The sequence below is a fragment of the Scyliorhinus canicula genome, chromosome 4 (genome assembly GCF_902713615.1).
Source record: "Scyliorhinus canicula chromosome 4, sScyCan1.1, whole genome shotgun sequence".
In the NCBI taxonomy this organism is placed as follows: Eukaryota; Metazoa; Chordata; class Chondrichthyes; order Carcharhiniformes; family Scyliorhinidae; genus Scyliorhinus; species Scyliorhinus canicula.
The window spans coordinates 81,089,256-81,110,219 of record NC_052149.1 but is presented as its reverse complement, the minus strand read 5'-3'; the positions used below and the strand labels follow the sequence as shown (position 1 = coordinate 81,110,219).

Here is a 20,964-nt window from a genome sequence, read left to right as displayed (position 1 = left end):
AGATTGGAAAATAAATATAGAAAGGAAAGTTGCTTTTACTAGTCTCTCAGAAATTCTTGATAAAAGCTTCACATGGGATTGGTCAGCTCTGATAATTGCACTGAAGATCATGGGATGAATTGCTCAACCTTCACGGTAGAAAATTCAGTCAGCAATTTTAAAAAGGTTGCCTTCCAGTGATAATACACTGGGGGTTGCTTAACAGAGAGGGCGACAGTGGTAAAGTGCTCTTGTCACTGGACTAGTAATCCAAAGATGCTCTGGGGACATAGGTTCAAATCCCTTCATAGCAAATGGTTGAATTTAAATTCAATTAATAATTCAGGAATTGAAAGATAGTCCCAGCAATGATGACTATGTAACAATTGTTGTAAAACACCATCTAATTCACAAATGGCACTTCGGAAAGGAAACCTGCCATCCTTACTTGGTCTAACCTACACGTGATTCCAGATCCACAATCTGATCTGTGAAATGGTCCAGATGGTATATCAGAGATTCAATGCTCATATTTGTCACATGGTGTGGCAAGAAACCCAAGCAGCAATAAAACACAAAACATCCCTATCTATTTTGATTGTCAAAATGTCAACATTTTATGGCCTATGAGCCTAGACATATAAACTTAGCAGTAGACTTAACAGAGACCAGCAAGATATAGAAATACAGCTGAACTGAGTAAACCAAACATCCTAATAGCCAGCGATACTTCTCATTTCTCTTAAATATGGGCTTGCTTTTTTGATGAGCACTGAATTCTTTCTCAACAGGCCAGTAATTATAGCATTCACACTAGTAAGTGGAGTTTTCTGCACTGGAGATTTCCTAGGTTAGGAAACAACTAATAGTTAATACAACCACAGGCGGAAAGGGCTTAAATTATTTTTAACTGGCAAAGTTCTCCAAGTATCATTTCAAAACCAAAAGTACCAGACAGACTTGAATAAATTTTGGTTACAGGCAATAATTAAAGGGAGCTAAATCACCTACCGAGTTGGTAGCTTCTCCCCAAACAGTATCTAATATTGCATACTCCTAGGGTGGCACAATGGTTAGCACTGCTGCTTCACAGCTCCAAGAACTCGGGTTCAATTCCAACCTCAGGTGCTAGTGCAGACTTTCTGCCTGTGTCTGTGTAGGTTTCCTCCCACAATCCAAAGATGTGCAGGTTAGGTGGATTAGCTATGCTAAATTGGCCCTAGGTTGGGGTTACGGTGATAGTGTGGGATATCAGCCTAGCCAGGGTGCTCTTTCAAAGGGCCAGTGAAGACTCGATGGGCCAAATGTCTTCCTTCAGCGCTGTCGGTTTTCTATGATAAAGATTAATGCAATTCAGTCAGAAGCAAGTAATAGTGTTTTATTTTTAACTCATTGTATAATGTATATTTTATATATGTATTATGTAATGCAAAAATGTTATCCTGAAATATGATGCAAGACAGGATCTATTGTTTAGCACCTTGGTGTCAGTTGTTAGAATATAAACATTCTAAAAATCTAATAGCCGAACAAAACCCACAATGGAATTCTCAGCAAGTTGAGACTTAAATCATTCTTTCTGTTTCAGACATTTATCAACCTTTAATGCATTTTCATTGTTCTCAGCTTTTTTTCTTATCTCAATCAATACATACTTTCCCTAAACCACAGGGTAACCGGAGAGAAGGGTCTCAAACCTTTTGATCACAATGGATGGCATCACATGAAGAAACAAACTTCCTGATGTCTTCCAATGTTAGAAATGATAAATGAAGGCAAACAGCAGAATAGTAAAGAGGGTCAATGTCACAAATAAGAAATAATTCTATGTATCGTTTCTAAAATCCCAAATTTCTCAGTACTCAGTTTCCTGTATTTTCCATTGATCCAGAGGGTGGAATCTTGCGGCCGCCCTCGTCACCGGCAGGATTGGCGGTGAGGGTGATAAGGGGGGGCCGGTGCGGAGACGGCAACCACGCGCATATGCCGGCGCGGAGACGGCCATGGCGCGCAAGCGCAGACCCGCGACGGCCGTGTAGGGCTGGCATTCGGCGCCGGAGCAGTGCACAGCACTCCAGCATCATTCTAGCCACCGAAGAAGAGGAGAATTCCTGGGTCTGGAGGCCTGTTGACGGCAGCGTCGATCGTGCCGGTTTTGACGCCGGCGTCAACACTTGCCCGCGATATCGGTGAATCCCAGCTCATGTTTCCCAATTTTCCCCACTCCTCACCGGCGACGATGCAAGATTCACAGTGGGCATGAACCTTATTTTAATAAAATTTGAAATCATTTCATTGTTTCTAGCCTCCCCTCCCCCTGCCAAATGATCCCACCTCCCGGAACATTGTTGGAGAGCAGAAGTTTAAAGAATATATATAAACGGCATGGAATGTTATTTCATTCATTTCTAATATGAACCTTTACTGATATGATAATTCTGATCGATGAAGACAATTAAGTTGATGAATTATACACCAATATTCAACTGATTTTAGTTTTGTTTAGTCAGTCAATGTATTACAATGCATTACAATTCAGGAATGTAAGGACTATGTTATTAATTCTGAGCATTTTTCCATTTAAAGTAGATGCTGTTCAATAATATATTTATTTCACTGATGGAAAATGTCTACATGTTTTGAAGTGATAGATGAAATTCAAGAAGATCATCACCTCCAATCTAATGCAGAACATAGGAGGAAAGTACTGTGCCAAAAAAGACTGAGGTCTCAAACTAATTATTTTCAGTTTTCACTTGCTGAAATTCTGCCCTGAATTATATTTGTTAAAAATGTATCCATCTGCACAATCTCCCTACACAGTCTAGTCCACACACACTCATCTGTCCTCAAAGTTAAAGCTAAATACATGTGATTCGGAGAAACTGCCATGCTGGCAAACATTTGTTTGACCTATTTAGCATTATGTTACTTCCCTTAAGTGATGAAATTTGCCTTGTTTGTTGGTCTTCACAAACTGCTGATCAGTGTGATTTACTGGAGTATTACAGGAAAAGGAATAAATGTGCTGCCAAGCTTATATGAAACACATAGAACATAGAACAGTACAGCACAGAACAGGCCCTTCGGCCCTCAATGTTGTGCCGAGCCATGATCACCCTACTCAAACCCACGTATCCACCCTATACCCGTAACCCAACAACCCCCCCCCCCCCCCTTAACCTTACTTTTATTAGGACACTACGGGCAATTTATCATGGCCAATCCACCTAATCCGCACATCTTTGGACTGTGGGAGGAAACCGGAGCACCCGGAGGAAACCCACGCACACAGGGGGAGGACGTGCAGACTCCACACAGACAGTGACCCAGCCGGGAATCGAACCTGGAGCTGTGAAGCATTTATGCTAACCACCATGCTACCCTGCTGCCCCCTTTTAACTTTCCTACGAGTATGAAAGACTTCCTATAATTCCAAACCAAAGAAAAGCATTTGGTGAATTCTTTGTTTTGTTACTTCATCGGAGTTACCAAGCCAGAGCTCAGAGTGTGGACAGGGGCAAACCCCTAATCCAGCTCCTTGCCTGCTCCAAAAACCAAATTGAATTGAATCCAATTCATGGGACAGGATTCTCTCAGCCCAGGACCGGGCCGGAGAATCCCCGCGACCGGCGCGAATCGCGCCACACCACCCCGACGCCGGCACGCAATTCTCCGCAGGACCGCCAAGTCACGGCCCAGGATGGGCTGAGCGGCCGTCGTAAAAATGCCGAGACCCGCCGGCGCCATCCACATCTGCCTTCAGCCTGCGGGAACTCGGCATGGAAGGGTAGGAGGGAGGCCTGTGGGGGGGAGCGGGGCACCAACCCCGGGGGTGGGAGGCCTCCGATGTGGCCTGGCCCACAATCGGGGCCCACCGATCAGCGGGCTGGCCTTTCTGGCTGACGGCCTCCTTTCTTTTGCGCCGGCCCCTATAGTCCTGTGCCATGTTCCATCGGGGCCAGCATGTTGAAGGAAGCCACATCGCATTGCGCACGTTGGTGCCGGTGCGCATGCGCCGACCTCCTGTTGCCTATTTGACGCCGGGATCAGCAGCTGGAGCGGCGTGAGCTGCTCCAATGCTGTGCTGGCCCCCTGTAGGGGCCAGAATTGCTGATCCTGAGGCCGTGTTGATGCCGTCACACTTCAGCCTCAGGATCACAAAATCTCGCCCATGGTCCCCACAAAAGAGACATACCAGATCCAGGCATCACACCTGACCTCACACTCATCTTAGCCAAAGGGATGAGAGTTTGTTGATACAATGACTGTTTTTCACTCTACCTCATTTAATTATTTGTTCAATAAATCACACAAGACAACATTGGAATTACCACTGGCAGCACAGCATCATGCACAGTTTAGAATACAACTTTTAAGGTCACCGATAAGAGAAAATAACTCATGATTTTAGAAGCACCCATGCTTAAAATCAGGGCCAACCAATGGAATTCACAAATTTTGCAGTAAGCCATCAATCAACATGCTTGCAAAATTAACAATCTGTGGCTACTGGTGGCTGTATCTACTTAATTACTGTTCCAAGGGTCACATTCATTTCCTGTCCAGTTTGTTTTAATGTTTACTCTGAGCAATTCAGGGTCTTTTGCTGGCACCCATAAAACTCAATATAACCACCATCTATCTATGCAATGCTACAAAAACCAGAGCATTACTAATAGAACTGACAGGTTAATCAATGACAGTAATTGGGATGATTGAAAGCATAGTTTGCTATATCATTGAAGACTAGAAGATCAAACTGCGACAGGTGAAGGTAGACATCAAATGGACAGCCAGGTGACTATGAAACTACAAGGGGCGAATTAAGGAGTTCATCAATACTGCCTTTTGGATATAAACTTATCCAATTCAAGTCTTCCTGTAGTTTTATGCCCCAGGTTACTGATCATGTTAAGTGGAGACCTTAATAGCAACCTGGCAACTCATAAGCACTATGTTGATAATCTGTGCAAATTAATGAGAAACCTGTTTCAGTTTCCAAATAGCCCCCGCAGTAATACACCATGCATTCCAAAACAGATCTGAACAACAAAACAATCACTGCAGAAAATTTTCTCAAACTAAAATTGACTTTTCTATAATTGTTATCCACCCTCACTCCTATCTCCTTTTTTACCATATTATTTTGAAATCAAGCAGTTATTATTTTCCTCCAATTTTCAGGCGCTTGAAATCAACCTAAACCAATCCTTTGGCAATTGATTTCAGTTATATATTCAATTGTATCTTTAAGAATAAATCCTGGATTTTAAAAAATCTTTGGGAATGCAGGTTTAAATACATAAATATGTTCTGAGAATGGTAAATCAGAATGATTAGAAACATGGCAAACTGCCAAAATAAATCTGTGCCAAATTCCTTTTGAATACACTGGCTCAAATCTGGATTGTGGTAAATTGGACATAAGTAGGGAAACCCCACAGAAGTATAAGATTTATGGGTTCAATTAAGATTGCAATAACCCCTCCTATTGTAAATCACATCAAGTTCTCGTAACTTAACGATATGGCAAGAAAGAGTACATTGAAGAATGAATTTGGAAAGTTTATTAAAAATGAAAAAGGTTACCATAAGACCAGAGGACATAGGAACAGAATTAAGCCACTTGGCCCATCAAGTCTGCTCCGCCATTCAATCATGGCTGATATTTTTGCATCCCCATTCTTCTGCCTTCTCCCCATAACCCCAATCACATAACAAGTCAGATAAAGAGCAAAGTATTAATCAACAGCAATTAGCAGTAATTAAATGAGAAGAGAAAGCTTAATTTTAACAATTGAACAGACAACTTGCCACCCTTCTCAGACCAGGGGCTGGATTCTCTGCACCCCAATGCCGAAATTGAGGCCTGCGCAGGGGCATAGAATCCATTTTGCCACACAGACTATACACCTGGGGCCGGTTCGCCGATTCTGCGGGCCCCGAAAAGCGGCGTACTTGGAAAGTACGTCGCGCCACCCAGCACCTGCCTAGGGCCATTGATGGAGGCCCGCTCCGCCATTCTCTGCCCCGACCAGCCGAAGCCCCGAGAGCGTGGAACTAATGTGGTCCAGCCAGTAGGGAAACTAGCCTGGCAGCTGCGGACTCAGTCCGTAGCTGCTCTGGTAGGGGCGGGCCGATCGGAGGGCGGGGGGGGGGGCTTATACATGGCCGGGAAATGTTTGTGTGGGTGTTGAGGATCAGGCGCGCAGCCAATCGGGTGGTTTATTTTCAGGGTCCAGCTCCGTGGTCCGAGTCCGCCATGGAGCACAGCACAGCCGTTGGAGGCCGCCACCATGCGCATGCGCAGTCTCTGACCCGGAGGTGCGTGGGCTCCTGCAGGGCTAGGAAAATGTGGCCCTTTTACACCACAAACGTGGGCCGGGCATATTCGCACTTGGGGGGACAGGGTCTCAGGTTGGTGAACTCTGGGCAGTGTGGTACCCTGACACTCCTGATACCACCTGGGCACCCAGGCACTGCCAATCAGGCACTGCCAGGCTGGCAGGGACACCCTGCCACTACCAGGGTGCCCAGGTGGCACTGCCAGGCTGGCAGGGGCACTGCTAGGGTAACAGGCTGGCAGTGTCAAGGTGCCCAGGTGACCTCTTGCCCAGGCCGGGGATCAGAGGCACCCAGCCCTGATGAGGTGGAGTGCGGTGGGCTCGTCCCCCTAATTGGTAGGTTGGGGTCTTGGGGGAGTCCGAATACCGCAGTGTGAGGTCCAGATCTCATTAGTGCAGGAAATGAGTCTAAGTACAGCCTCACCGGAGCGTTCCCTCACTGAGGTCCAAAAATGTAGCAGCGTCCCATTTAGTAGTGGGATTGTGCTCGGTGCTGCAACTCTGGGAAACACCCTACTAAATGTGCTCAAACCGAGACTCTGTTTCTTTTCCATCAAATTGTGCCCACTATCTTGTATTTGGAGGTTGGCTGGGGTCTCAACCAAAAATTGGTCAACATAGCTGTCTGTTATCAAGTTGTGATCAGGTTCCCCCACTTGTTAAGGTTAACATTCGTGCTATCTCTTTATTCTGTGGCCTGAGAAACACACATTAATTGTTCTCTCACATCACTTTAAAAGTCTGTATTAATAATCAAGTGTTAATAATATGCTTGTAATTACAAAAGCCATAAACATTTGTGTTCCAAATTACATGTCCAGTCTTTCTAACATATATATTAATGAATTACTTATTTAATTGTCTCACAATTAAGGTTGTCTACTTAACAAATCTGGCTGGTTTCCAATAATACTGGTTTAGCTTTTAATTAAAATTGCTTCAATCAGTTTTAGCTAAGAACTTTGATTTGGTTTGATTGATTTGATTTATTGTCACATGTACCGAAATACAGTGAAAATAATTTTCCTGCGGCCAAGGGAACGTACACAGTACGTACGTAGCAGACAAAAAGAATAATCAACAGAGTACATTGACAAATGGTACATCGACAAACAGCGATTGGTTACAGTGTGGAACAAGGGATCAAACAAAGCAAATACATGAGCAAGAGAACATATTCATTCAAACTACAAAATGGCAGTCACACTAAAACTAATAATTGTAAAACTACCAACAGAGTTTGGGAAGTTTAAACTTCCAATGGGCTGATTTTCTTGCCTGGAGTCCTCCAGCTAAGTCACTGATACTGGGTTTGGTGTTGGAGACTTGGTCCATATACGCAGGACTTACCTGCATACCTACCCTGGAAACGTTACACTGATTAATACCTGATTAATACATACTCAGTAATTAGCCAGAATAAATAAACTGTGGACCACAACTATCCACCCGCCCTGTCACACACTGACCCAACAATCCCCCCCTCCAATTACCCTCAAAGCAAACCCAGCTAATCCCTCTTTACCTCACTACCCCCATGGCCTGAGTAGCCATCTGAGATGGCCACTTACAAGGGAAGAATGGCCACTTGCAAAGAATCACAGGAAATGGCCAATGCAAGATCCAGACGAACTCAGAGCTTAAGTGTATATTTGTCACTAGATAACCAGACACTATCGAAACCCCCAGCCGATTTGCATTATAATGGCCCATTTCCCCAGAATAAAAGACTTGTACTCAGGTATCTTTTATAGATACAGACTCATCGGCACCATTCCTTCACCCAGGAAGCCCAAACAGCCAAGGTCAATGACCGCTCAGGACATGCCCCGCCATCAAGGCACCCGCCCTTGGCCAAAATCAAAGGCAGTAATCGAAGCCTGCCGAATTATTGGGTCCAAAGCTAAGGACCGCCCAACAGAGTGCGAAACCCCCGAAGGATAAAAAGAGACGCTGCCATGTGTTCACTCTCTTTTGGCCCCGGTGCACTGGCACTCTCTTGGCCCGGCCTACACCTGATACCAATTGCAATACCACGACCAGAAGCAAGTTCAAGACCAACGATCGCTACCAGACGGATGAGCCCAGCAGAAACAAAGTCATTTCTCCAGACCCAGCCATGCAAGATCCGAACAAAGGCCTTGTTCCTCTGCATAAAGCCGAGTGCCTGAAGTTAAGTACAGGTTGTTGTAGTGTTCGGTGTCATTTAGCTTGTAGTGTTTTATATTGCATGTCAAAGTAATTCTTGTGTGAAAATAAACTATCATTGAACTTGAACTAACTAACTGGTTGTTGGGTCTTTGATCGATATCCGGTTAAACCTTGTGATGGTATCATCTGATACCTGGCGACTCTGAAAAGCAATATCATCATTAATAACTGTCATATCAGTATCCAGTTAAAAAGAGCAACATTATTGGCGTCTCTGGTACAAATTGGCAACACCTGACCTTACTACCCCACCCCTCACCTGACTACTGCCTGGCCCGGCCAACCACCCCCACACCCAACTACCCCTTAGCCTGACCCAAGTACCCTCCACCCAACTACTCCCCTTGACCTGACTACCCACTCATCCACTCACAAACACATTCACTTACTGAAAGACCTGGACCTTTAAATATCATACCTGAAAATAACAGCTACTATTCTGAAAAGTGGGGGTGTTCTCCCTTCTATCCCCTTTTGCACTTGATTTTCTTCTCCTTGTATGTCTGCTGATTAGTCCCGGGTAGGGTCTTAAAAGGGTAGGGTTGCAAAAAGTCTTCACGGGTAAGTTCAATGCATGTGGCATCAATACTGACTGGATGATCTGCGCCACTGTATCTTTCCTGGGAGCAACCCGGATGTTGCACCCAAAATTGCGCCCGAGGTTGCCCCCTTTGCTCATGTCAAATCATGTCCCAGTATTCCCCCAAAAACATGAGTATACAGCCAATCATAAAATACCTGCATGTGGCCACAGATCAATGGAATTCCATGTAATCATTGAGGCTCAAAGAAATGCCATATCCAGACCAATATATTTCTTCTTTGAATCTTAAATTTAGATTTCAACTCATTTAACCATCATTGATACACACCATGTTAAAGATCCAGCAATCAGAGAGGCTTTTCAACTTTTAATGTGACATATTGAAACCATAAAAATCCATTCAAAATAGAAAGGTAATATGGAGCAGCTCTCAGGAAAAATTGATTTTAAAACAATGCTCAAACAGTTGTAGCTAATAGGCCAAACAAATTAGCTACCCTGTCTGAAAGTTTGGACACAAAAATTGAGATCCATGGACATTTGGTGGAGACTCAAATTTGGGAGTTGGGTCAATTAGTTTTATGGGCAGAAATTGATCAAAATGAAGGGTTTGATGGACAGATGTAAAAGATTGAGGCGAGTTGGGCCTATTGTGATTACACGCATAACCCACGTGCAACCCAAAACTCCATGATTCCTTTCCAAGCCAGATAATTGCTTTGTCTCCAGGCTACATATCTATGTCCATGCAAATATAAAGAAAAGTCCAGGTCTGTATGTAATGTAAACTAGTTACTGCTAATATGCTTTTATAGCTGATGCAATAATATTTTACACCCTACTTCCCTTCATCCAGCCATTACATTTCCATCAAAAAGTGGAAAACGTGTTCTAAAATTTGAATGTTCATCTTGCATTGTGCAAAATAGCATCTCAGGACATAAATATCCACTAAGTCCTTTGAATTATTGCAGTAACAAAGCAATTAGGAATTATTTTTAACTACAAGCCAGCTGAGGTCACTTCTGCAGCACATTGTGTATCTCTGCACTTTTACCTGTCATATTTTACATTATTCTTCCTTAATAGCTGATCTTTCAAAAAAATGAGTTTGGTTTTCTTCCAAATTCTAGTAGCTTTAATGTTTATTGTAAGCTCTCAATGTTTGATAATAATCATCAATGCCTTTTTGAATAATTTAGTGGCCCTTATATTCCCTTATTAACCAAATTAAATAAAGCCGGCATTTCTCCTCTACTTTAAACGGGTTTATTTTCACTTCACATTCACAACATAAATGGCATTAGACCCACACAGAGCCTGTGGCTTCTGTTGTTCCCCAATACTCTATATTCAAACTTCTTTAAACTCCTTGATTTGCAATAAAAACTATTTTTAAAATATATTTTGAGATTCTGCAAATATATATGCAGAAAGCATAAGATAATTATTCACAAATAACAGCTCCCTGCATGAAAAGGGAGATAGAAATTAAGGGAAGGAAGATAAAAAGTGCTTTTGACAGTTGTCAGGTAGAAAACATAGTTGTTAGCCAAGAGGAATACTCCAGAGGGGAGGTGAAAAAGCACATTAGAGAAATGAAGAGAGATTATGAGAAAAGATGGCAGCCAACATAAAGGGGAATCCCAAAGCCTTCTATAGGCATATAAATAGTAACAGGGTGGTAAAAGGAATATGGTTGCATCCCAAGAGGTAGATACATTGCATCCCAAGAGGTAGATGTGATGCAGGTCATGGAGACAGACAAGGGAAATCTGTCCCTAGAAGGGTTCAGAATCGATAAGGAGGATGCTTTGAATACACTGTCAATATTTAAAATTGACCAAACACCAGGACCGAATGAGATGCATGCAAATATATTGGAGGAAGTGAGAATGGAAATTGCAGGGGCATTGACCATAATCTTCCAGTTTTCTCTAGATTCAGGGGAGGTGCCAGAGGACTGGAGAATTGGCAAATGTTACATCTTTGTTCAAAAAATATTGTCAGGATAGCTCCAGAAATTACAGACGAGTCAGTTTAACGTCAATGGTGGGCAAGCTACTTGAAACAATTAGTCAGGATAGAAAAATGTCACATAGAAAAATGTTTGTTGATTAGGAAGAACCAGCATGGATTTCTAATGGGGAAATGGTGTTCAACTAACTTGCCGGAGTTTTTTGAGGAGGTAAGAGAAAAGGTTGATGCTGTTGATGTGGAATACATGGGGTGGGATTCTCTGAAATTCTGGCCAAGCGTTGACGCCAGCTCAAAACCTGCTCGAGCGATGCCGGCGTCAACGGGCCTCCAGGCCCAGGCATTCACCCCTTCCTAGGGGGCTAGTATGGCGCCGAAGTGCTGTGCGCATGGGTTGTCGTCTCCATGCCGGCCTCCGGGCAATATGGCGGAGCCCTACAGGGGCCCAGCGCGGAGGAACAGAGCACCCCCCCCCCTCGGAATTAGCCCGCCTGTCGATTGGTAGGCCCCGATTGCGGGTCTGGTCACCGTGGAGGCCACCCCCGGAGTCAGATCACCCCGCCCCGCTACCAGGATGGCCCCTGCAGCCAGAATTCCGAGGTACCGCCAGATAGGACCATATGTACCACGCCAGCAGGACTCGGCGGAACTCAGCGGGCACTCGGCCCTTCGAGCATGGAGAATTGCCGGGGGGGGGGGGGCGCTTTCAACAGCCCGTGACCAGCGTAGCGGCGACCCTGTGGCCGCGATTGCTGCCGAATCTCCAGTCGGCGGAGAATCGGCCATGGACTTTCTCAAGGCATTCAATACTGTACCACATAAAATTGGCTGAATAATAGGAAGCAAAGTGTAATGGTAAATGGGTATTTTTCAGGCTGGAGGAACGTTTGTAGCCCTCTTCACCAGGGGTAGGTATGCGGATCCTCATTTATCCTAATATATATTAATGATCTAAATCTTGACATGCAGGGGACAAGTCAAAGTTAAACCTTGGAAGTATTGTAAACTGTGAAGAGGACAGTGTTGAACTTCAACAGGACATAGACAAGATGGTGAAGTGGGCAGAAACTGAACTAGACTAGCCACGTAATACTGTAGCTACCAGGGCAGGTCAGAGACTAGGAATCCTACAGCCAGTAACTCATCTCCTGACCCCCCAAAGCCTGTCCACCATCTACAAGGCACAAGTCAGGAATCTAATGGAATACTCTCCACTTGCCTGGATGAGTGCAGCTCTAACAACACTCAAGAAGCTCAACACCATCCAGGACAAAGCAGCTCACTTGATTGCTCTCCCTTCCACAAACATTCAAACCCTCCACCACTACGAACAGTGGCAGCCATGTGTACCATCTACAAGATGCACTGCAGTGACTCACCAAGGTTTCTTAAATATCACCTTCCAAACCCATGACCACTACCATCCAGAAGGACTAGAGCAGCAGATACCTGGGAACCCCACGACCTTGAGTTTCCCTTCCAAGTCACTCACCACCCTGACTTGCAAATATATCGCCGTTCCTTCACTGTCACTGGGGAAACATCCTAGAACTCTCTCCCTAACAGCATACTGGGTGTACCTACACCACAAGGACTGCAGCGGTTCAAGAAGGCAACTCACTACTACCTTCTGCAGGGTAACTAGTGAATGGCAATAAATGCTGGCCCAACAAGCAACACCCACATCATGTAAATGAATTTGAAAAAGAATTAGAAGAAGTGTGAGGTGATGCATTCTGGTAGGAGGAACATGGAAGGGGGAATATAAGATAAGGGGTTGCAGGAGCAGAGGGCCCTGGATGTAAATGTGCATAAGTTATCAAAAGTGGCAGAATAGCTGGAGAGAGCAGTTAATAACATGTATAGTATTCTGGGCTTTATTAATAGAGCCATAGAATACAAGAGCAAGGAGGTTATGCTGAATGTATACCAGACACTAGTTAGACTTCAGCTGGAATATTGTGTACAGTTCTGGGTGCCACACTATAGGAAAGATGTGAGTACATTGGAGAGTGCAGAAGGGGTTTACAAGAAAGGTTCCAGCAATGCAAAACTTCAGTTATGCGTAGATATTGGAACTGTTCTTCTTGGACAGAAGAAGGCCAAGAGGAGATTTGATAGAGATGTTTAAAATCATGAGCGGGCTGGATAGAGTAGATAGGAAGAAACTGTTCCCACTCGCAAGAGGATTAAAAATGGGAGGGCATGGATTTAAAGTGATTTGCAAAAGAAGCAAATAAGATGTGAGAAAAAAACTATTTCACACAGCCAGTGATTGGGGTGTGGAATGCACTTCCTGAAACTGTTTTGGAGGCAGGGTCAAATTGAGTCATTCAAGAGGACATTGGATAACTATTTGAATAGAAACAATGTGTAGGGATATGAGGAAAAGGCAGGGGAACGGCACTGGTCATGATGCTGGTTTGGAGAGCCAGTGCAGACATGGGCCAAATGGCCTCCTTCTGCACGGTAACAATTCTGTGGTTCTCAGACCATATTACCTCTCGTTTTGTAGTAACCCAAGCAAATTCATGGCAGATTATATTGGAAATCTCTGCAGAAAAAGTTCTAATCATCTAAACATATCAATTAGTAACAAGGCCACTTTCATCCTGACTTAAGCTTTTCATTGAGGAGGGTTAGACTTGAGGCTACAGAGAAATGATAATATACATAGCAGTAAAACAGGTGAGAGCTCTAAACTTATAAATAATTCACTTAGAAATGAACCTGTAATACAACTGTTCTAATTTTAGGTCCTTTAATTGTACTCATTTATATGCACCCTCACCATAGATCATTTCTGAAATAAACCTGAATGATTGAACTGGGCCTGAAATATTTCACCTCAGCCTGTCTGTCTGTAAACAACCTGCCTGCAATGTAATAACAAATCCGTTCTGCATCAGTGCATACGTACAGAATGTATCAGTGCTTATATCCACGAACACCCCAGGAGATCTTACAATACCAGTAATTCTTGTATCCCTCCCCTTTCTTAAGCTTCTTGGTAGCATTTTATATATTCAGTCTTACGCGGTGATGGAATCGCCTACCTGGAATTGGTACAGATTCAGACATGTCCTCAAAATTCAACAATATTACTTTCATGGGGAGAATTTTAAAAATCTACTTATCCGTTTGCTCATTATAATATTGTGCAAAAACGTTTTCACCTTAATTGTAGACACCCGCCAATAACAAAGTCAGATTTGTCATACTCGTGTTAATACGTTATTGATTACTGCCCATTACATTCTAACGATTGTATAGATATTATAACGCAGCCATTTTACCAAGGGTTCTCCTTGAGGCTATCTTTTTTTTAAATGAAATGCCTATTCAACATTAAAGGTCATCCTGGACAGCGACAATGTCCTGCTGATAGCCAGCGCTGCATTGAAAGTTTACTCGAATATTAACAGAATGGAAATAATACAGCAAAAATATGGCCTCCTGTTGATTTTACGTGGAACCTAATTATATCATTCCCCGACGATTAAAGGGCATCACTCGCTGTAAGAAGGGGGCACATCCGAACGGGCAGGGTACTTGCAGCGGCCGCAATGCCTGCAAATGTTCAATCTTCCATTCTTGAAGAACACCCTCAGTCTTTTCAGCTCAGCTCTGTTTATTTCTGAGTTCCATTTTGTGTTCAATGGAACCGACGTGATGTTGCCGCCAGCCAACCCAGCGATTCACTGGAAATTTCCACTTCTCCGAATGCCAAGCTCGTCACATGGAAAGTGCTGAAGAAAAGCAGTCTGTAGCCCAGCCACTGCCACAGCTCACCAGTGCTCAGGCCCCAGTCAGCAACATTTGCAAATAAATGTCATTGGGAGCTTCCCTCTCAACGTCCTTAAACCTTTTAGTATTCACCATTCACCATCTCCATCGTTGTGCATAGCGGCTAAAGCCCACCCTCCCATCAGACCTTCAACACAATAACAAAACCCCGTCTCCTGGTTATTTCGGATAACTGAGAGCACTGGAAGCCCATTGATCAGGCAGCTGTTGAAATATTCACGGTTTCTTTCTAATACAGAAAGATCACATCAACAGTAATCACGGCAAATTACAGCCCCGTCTCTATTCGGGACAAGAAGGACATTAACAATCAAGTTCTTAGGTCGTCTACCGGTCTGTTCAGCACCAACAATTTCTACAGGATTCCTCATCGAAGCGTCCATTCAATCGGGTATTTATCTTAACCCATTTCACAGCACTTTGAGCATCGGACTGATCCCCAAAGAATTAAACAAACAATGCATATTCACCGCCAAATATTAAACTTTTCATAAAACACATAATTTGATACAAAGAGCGGGGGAAATAATTGCAAGCAAATAAACCTTTCTAGATAATCGCAAGTAAATTCACACACACAAAAAAAGAAAAATGTATCCAAAAACATATATTCTGCCTAAAAAGGACAGGTGCAACTGTTTACTGGGCAGATTGAGATATATATTCTCCCCGGCTGTGGACAATGTCAGGGGGCTTTGCTAACAATACAACTATCCATTATACATGTAGCAACGCTGAGCTTGGCTTGCTGGAGTCGGGTGAAAGTGGGTTGAGGCAGTATTTGCCGTCCCTCCCTTTCAGCACCATAGGTCCTGGACAGCGAACAAAGGGGAAGGAGCAGCTCCTGCGGGATGAACACTTTTACAAATAACTTCCTCTATTAAAGGCTATTTCGTCAGACACTGGCTTTTTTTCTCAATCAATGAATGCAATAAGTGATTCATTCAGAGCGACGTTTAAAAGACAGTCTCGCCTTAAAACGAAACAGCAATATTGACAGCAGTGAGCAGGTTAATGAAATCTTACCGAACATCTGAATATGTCCTTTGGTAATGGGGTTGAAGCTCCCGCAGGCCAACAGGATAACGTGGGTTTTACTGGGCTCGGCCATACTGCCAAGTCGCCCTGTGCTCCTTCAGTGCCTTTCTCCTGTTCTCTGCAGTGTGCGGCGACACTCAGACCCTTTTACAGTCTCGGCTGGATCGCTCTTCATACACACTGCGTCATCCATTGATTATGGATGTCTTTACTTTTTAGTTTCATGTCCCCCGTTTGCCTCCAAAGTTTCTCACTCCGCGAGTTGCGTGCAGACAGGCCACCCCATAAGGGTCTAAGGGTCGCAGCATTTCAACGTTGCGATCACACTGTCGCTGCTTGGATTTGAGGACATTTCTGTTGTAAAAATGATCAAAAGGGGGATGACCATGTGTTTTGGTTTGGAGCTCTGGCTGCTCTGGGAGACGTTACTGTGTATCATCTGAATCCCATTTTCCTCCAGTACCGCTTGTGAGGAACTACAAACTCCAGGTTTCAAATTGGTGCTGTTCCTCTTTTAACTGAGGCGATCAACATGGTACGGCCAGGATATAATATACTGTTACTAGCACCGCTTTCTTTATTGATATTTGCCGTTGGGTTATTCTTTATCCAAAGTTGAGCATTGCACAATTGCGTGACATTCTTCATCATTTCAATGTCTTGGCTGTTCTGAATAACCTGTACACAGGAGCAGAAGAATTAGACGGGAGATGAGATTTCTTGTCATCCAGAGGGAGGATGGTGGGGGTCTGTAAACCACTGCCTGAAAGGGTGGTGGAGGCATAGACCCTTATCGTATTAAACAATATTTGGATATGCATCTGAAGAGCCTTAACTCACATGGCCATGGACCAAGAGCTGGAATGTAGGATAAGGTGGGATAGTTATTTTTGCTCGGACAGATACAATGGGCGGAATGGCCTCCTATGCTATAAATGTTCAATGTTTCGATGTCTGGTTAAAGTGAATAACATGCACACTTGGCGAGGTTTCCTGGGTTAAGGATGAAGAGCTTCAGAGAGGGTAGAGGAACTGTAATTGTTCTCTGAGAGCAAGGAACATTGAGAGTTATAATAGAAGTGTTTAAAACGATGTAGGGTTTTGACAGTTAATGAAGGGAAATTGTTCCCATTGGCAGGAAGATCAGTAACCAGAGCATACAAATGTGTAAGAAACCAGAGGGGAGATGGGGAGATATTGTTTTACTGTAGCAAGCTATTATGACCTGAAATGACCTGATTGAAATGGCAATGGAACTGGCTTCAACCGTAGCTTTCAAAATCACAGTGGATCTATATTTGAGAACGAAAAGCATTGCAGGGCTGGGGGGTAGAGAAATAGAATGGCATTAATTGGGTATCTCAGCTAACAAGCTGGCTGATGGATTGAATAGGTTCCTATGCTGTATAAATCTATAAATGTCACCTGAGGAAGGAGCAGTGCTCCGAAAGCTAGTGTTTGAAACAAACATGTTGGACTTTAACCTGGTGTTGTAAGACATCTTACTGTGCTCACCCAGTCCAACGCCAGCATCTCCACATCATGTATAAATCTATGCTCTGGAGTGAATAACCTAAACACATATGACTTGGTTAATACATGTCTACATTCAAATGAATATGCACATTCACACCAATACATAACTAAAATACTGCAGCTGCTGGAAATCTGAAATAAAAACTGAAAGGTCTGGAAACTCTCAGCAGGCCTGACAGCGTCTGTGAAGAAGGAAACAATATTAATATTTCAGGTCGATGAACTTTCATCTGAACTGAATGTAGTTGTAGTTAATGACCTAGTTTTAGAATGAATTCTTAAACTTGTCCTGGTTACGACAGATGCTTGAATATGTACAACAAAATAATTACTTTTCTGCACAACATGCAAAAATGTGCAACTTGTGAAACCTGATTACATTAGTCAGTATTTTGTCCCATAGTATGTATATAATACAGTTGTACTTAATTAATTACCCAGTGTTAATGATCACAGGGACCATTAGAAGATATTTTTTTCTCAGCAAGTAAAGAATTGCATTGCAGAGCCACAACCCATTTTTCTGGCTGGGGGCGATTAGGAGAGGACATGGTGAATATGGAGGACAACAGCCTGCAGAATGACACTGGATTATACCAACCATATAAAGGAGTTCAACAGCTCATACCTATTGACTAATGCGGTGTTGCAGATAAATCATATTGCTGCTTCAGCAGAGCCTTACCTCTTTCTGTTTAGCATTGAGTAAATTTAAGGAGGAGAGAGATTTTTAATTCGTAATGGGTTGAAGTGTTATGGAGAATGGGCAGGAAAGTGGAGGCAGATACAAAATCAACCAATATCGCATTGAATGGTGGAGCAAGCTTGAGGATCTGAATTGCCTACTCCTGCTCATAGTTCTTATGTTCTTATGTACTAATCTAGAGTACACAGTACAATCCCATGATTTTTGTCACCAAGCAGAACAAAGGCAGCCGGCACATTGAAACACCGCCAGCAAATTTCCCTCCAAGCTACACACCGTCCCAACTTGGAAACATATCACCATTTTGTCACTATCACTGGATCAAAATCCTGGTGAACTCCCTAACAGCACTGTGGGAATACCTTCACAACATACAATACAGTGGTTCATGAAGGTACTTCACTACAATCTCCTCAAATGCAATTATGGGTGAGAAATAAATGCTGGCCTTGCTAGCAATGCTCACATCCTGCGAATGAAGAAAAAAAGAACATGATAATCTGTAAATTCATGGATTGGTGATGTTTATATTTGCTGATAAATACAGGGCAAATACTAATTCAACAGAACTTTAGGGCCAAAAACTGTTTCATTAATATTATTGAGGGGGTGGGTGGCAGAGCATAATGAGAATAATGGTGTGGATGTGGTGTATAGGACATCCAAAAGACATTTGATAAAGTTCCATACAACAGACTTGTGAGCAAAATTAGCATGCATGGAACAAAAGTGACAGCAGCATCATGGTACAAAATTGACAGTGCCAGAAAACAGGGATTTGTGTTTAATGGGTGTCTTTCAGACTGGAGGGAGGTTTGTAGTGGAGTTCCCCAGGACAACTGTTAGCAACCTTTTATCTTCCTGATAGGTATTATTACCTTGTGCAGGGCACGGTTTCAAAAATTACAAATGTTATGAAACTTGGAAGTATTGGGAACTGGGATAGTGCAGAACTTCAAAAAACACACAGACAGGTTGGTGGAATAGGTGGCGAAGTAGCACACAAAAGTTAATGTGGAGAAATGTGAAGTGTTTCATTCTGGTGGAAGAGACAATATAAAATAAATGTTGCAATCCAAAAGGTTGTGCTGGAGCTGAGGGCTTGGGCGTATATATACATAAGTCATTGCAGGTGGCAGAACAGGTTAATAGAGCAGTTAATAAAGCATACAACATCCTAGGCTTTATTAAAAGGGACATAAAAAAGCAAGGAAGTTATGTAAAACCTGTGTAAAGCACTGCTTTGACTCAACTGGTGTATTGCATCCACTTCCGGTCAGCACACTTTAGGAAGAACGTGAAGGCATTAGAGAGGATGCAGAAATGATTCATGAAAATTGTTCCAGCGATGAGGAATGTTAATTATATAGATGGAGTGAAGAAGTTGGGACTTTTTCTGCGAGAGGAGAAGGTTGAGAGGAGATTTGATAGAGATATTCAAAGTCTTGAGGCATTTGGTCAGAGTAGATAGGGAAAAAATATTGCCAATTGGTAGAAAAATTGTGTACCCAGAATTAAGGCAATCGGCAAAAGAAGCAATGGAAACAATGAGGAGAAACATTTTCATGCAGCAAGTGGTTAGGATTTGGAATACATTCCTGACAGTGAGGTGGAGGCAGATTCAATCAGGAATTCAAGAGGGAGGTGGGCTATTATCTGAGAAGGAAGATTTGTGGCGTTAGAGGGAGAAAGAGGAGCGGCACAAGGCCAATTGCTCATTGGAGACCTAGTACAGTCATGACAGGCCGAATGGCCTCCAACATGGTAGCACAGTGGGTAGCACTGGTGCTTCACAGTGCCAGGGTCACAGGTTCGATTCCCGCCTTGGTCACTGTCTGTGCGGAGTCTGCACGTTCTCCCCATGTCTGCATGAGTTTCCTCCAGGTGCTCCAGTTTCCTCCCACAAGTCCCGAAAGACATGCTATTAGATAATTTGGACATTCTGAATTCTCCCTCTGTGTACCCGAACAGGCGCCGGAATGTGGTGACTGGGGGCTTTTCATAGTAACCTCATTGCAGTGTTAATGTAAGCCTACTTGTGACAATAAAGATTAATTATTGTTATTATTCAGTGCTGTAACAATTCTATAATTATACCTTAGTTTATTTCTAAGTCTAAATGAAGGGAATGTATACGTGAGTTTAAGTTGCGCAGATTCACGGGGGGGGGGGGGGGAGAATGAGTTAATAAGGTCTCGACTGCAGATTATTAACAAACCTCTGGAATACTAATTTATAGTCAGTCTGTGAACAGACTGCAATGATCTAAGGAAAATAAAAAATGCCTTTAATATATATGTCTTTGAAATATTGCTACATAACATCGGAAACATTTCAGCTCAGATATTTACACAGCGTGTAACTGCTTCAAACAAATCGATCATATTTTTCAGGCAAATATTTGGAGGCTGCAGCCAACTGCGCAGGTGTGGGTTGTAAATAGACAATAACCCAGAAGTCATTGCAGCCAGCAAGGCTCCAGATTAATTTTATGGTTGACGTCCGGAATTATTCTACATTTAAACTGAAAGAGCAATTTTCTTTTTTTTAAAACTTGCAATTGATGTACGACAGTGGTGTTTATAGAATAGTAATGACAGTAACCTTCCCAGAAACGGTTTGAGAAGACCTTGTAATAAGGAACACACCACTTAAATAAATATAATAGGAATAGGTGTCAAAAACATATTTCCTTTTGCAAGTCTCAGGATCAACTTAAATATCCCCAGTGTTTGTTTTTTAAATACTGCAATCATCTTTCAATAAATTATGCTTTTCAAACTGGGCAGTATTCTTGCTGGAAACAGTACACATTGCGG

The 20,964-nt window shown here is 43.0% G+C and overlaps 1 protein-coding gene across 1 annotated transcript in view; it reads right to left on the bottom strand.

Annotated features, from left to right (window-relative positions):
* Positions 1-16,112, bottom strand: part of nmnat2 (nicotinamide nucleotide adenylyltransferase 2) — a 366,697-nt gene extending 350,585 nt beyond the window's left edge. Inside the window, exon 1 of the mRNA XM_038793504.1 lies at positions 15,892-16,112. Within this exon, the coding sequence (XP_038649432.1) occupies positions 15,892-15,976 (85 nt within the window). The 5' untranslated portion in view covers positions 15,977-16,112. The remainder of the gene's footprint in view (positions 1-15,891) is intronic.
* Positions 16,113-20,964: the final 4,852 nt, after the last annotated feature.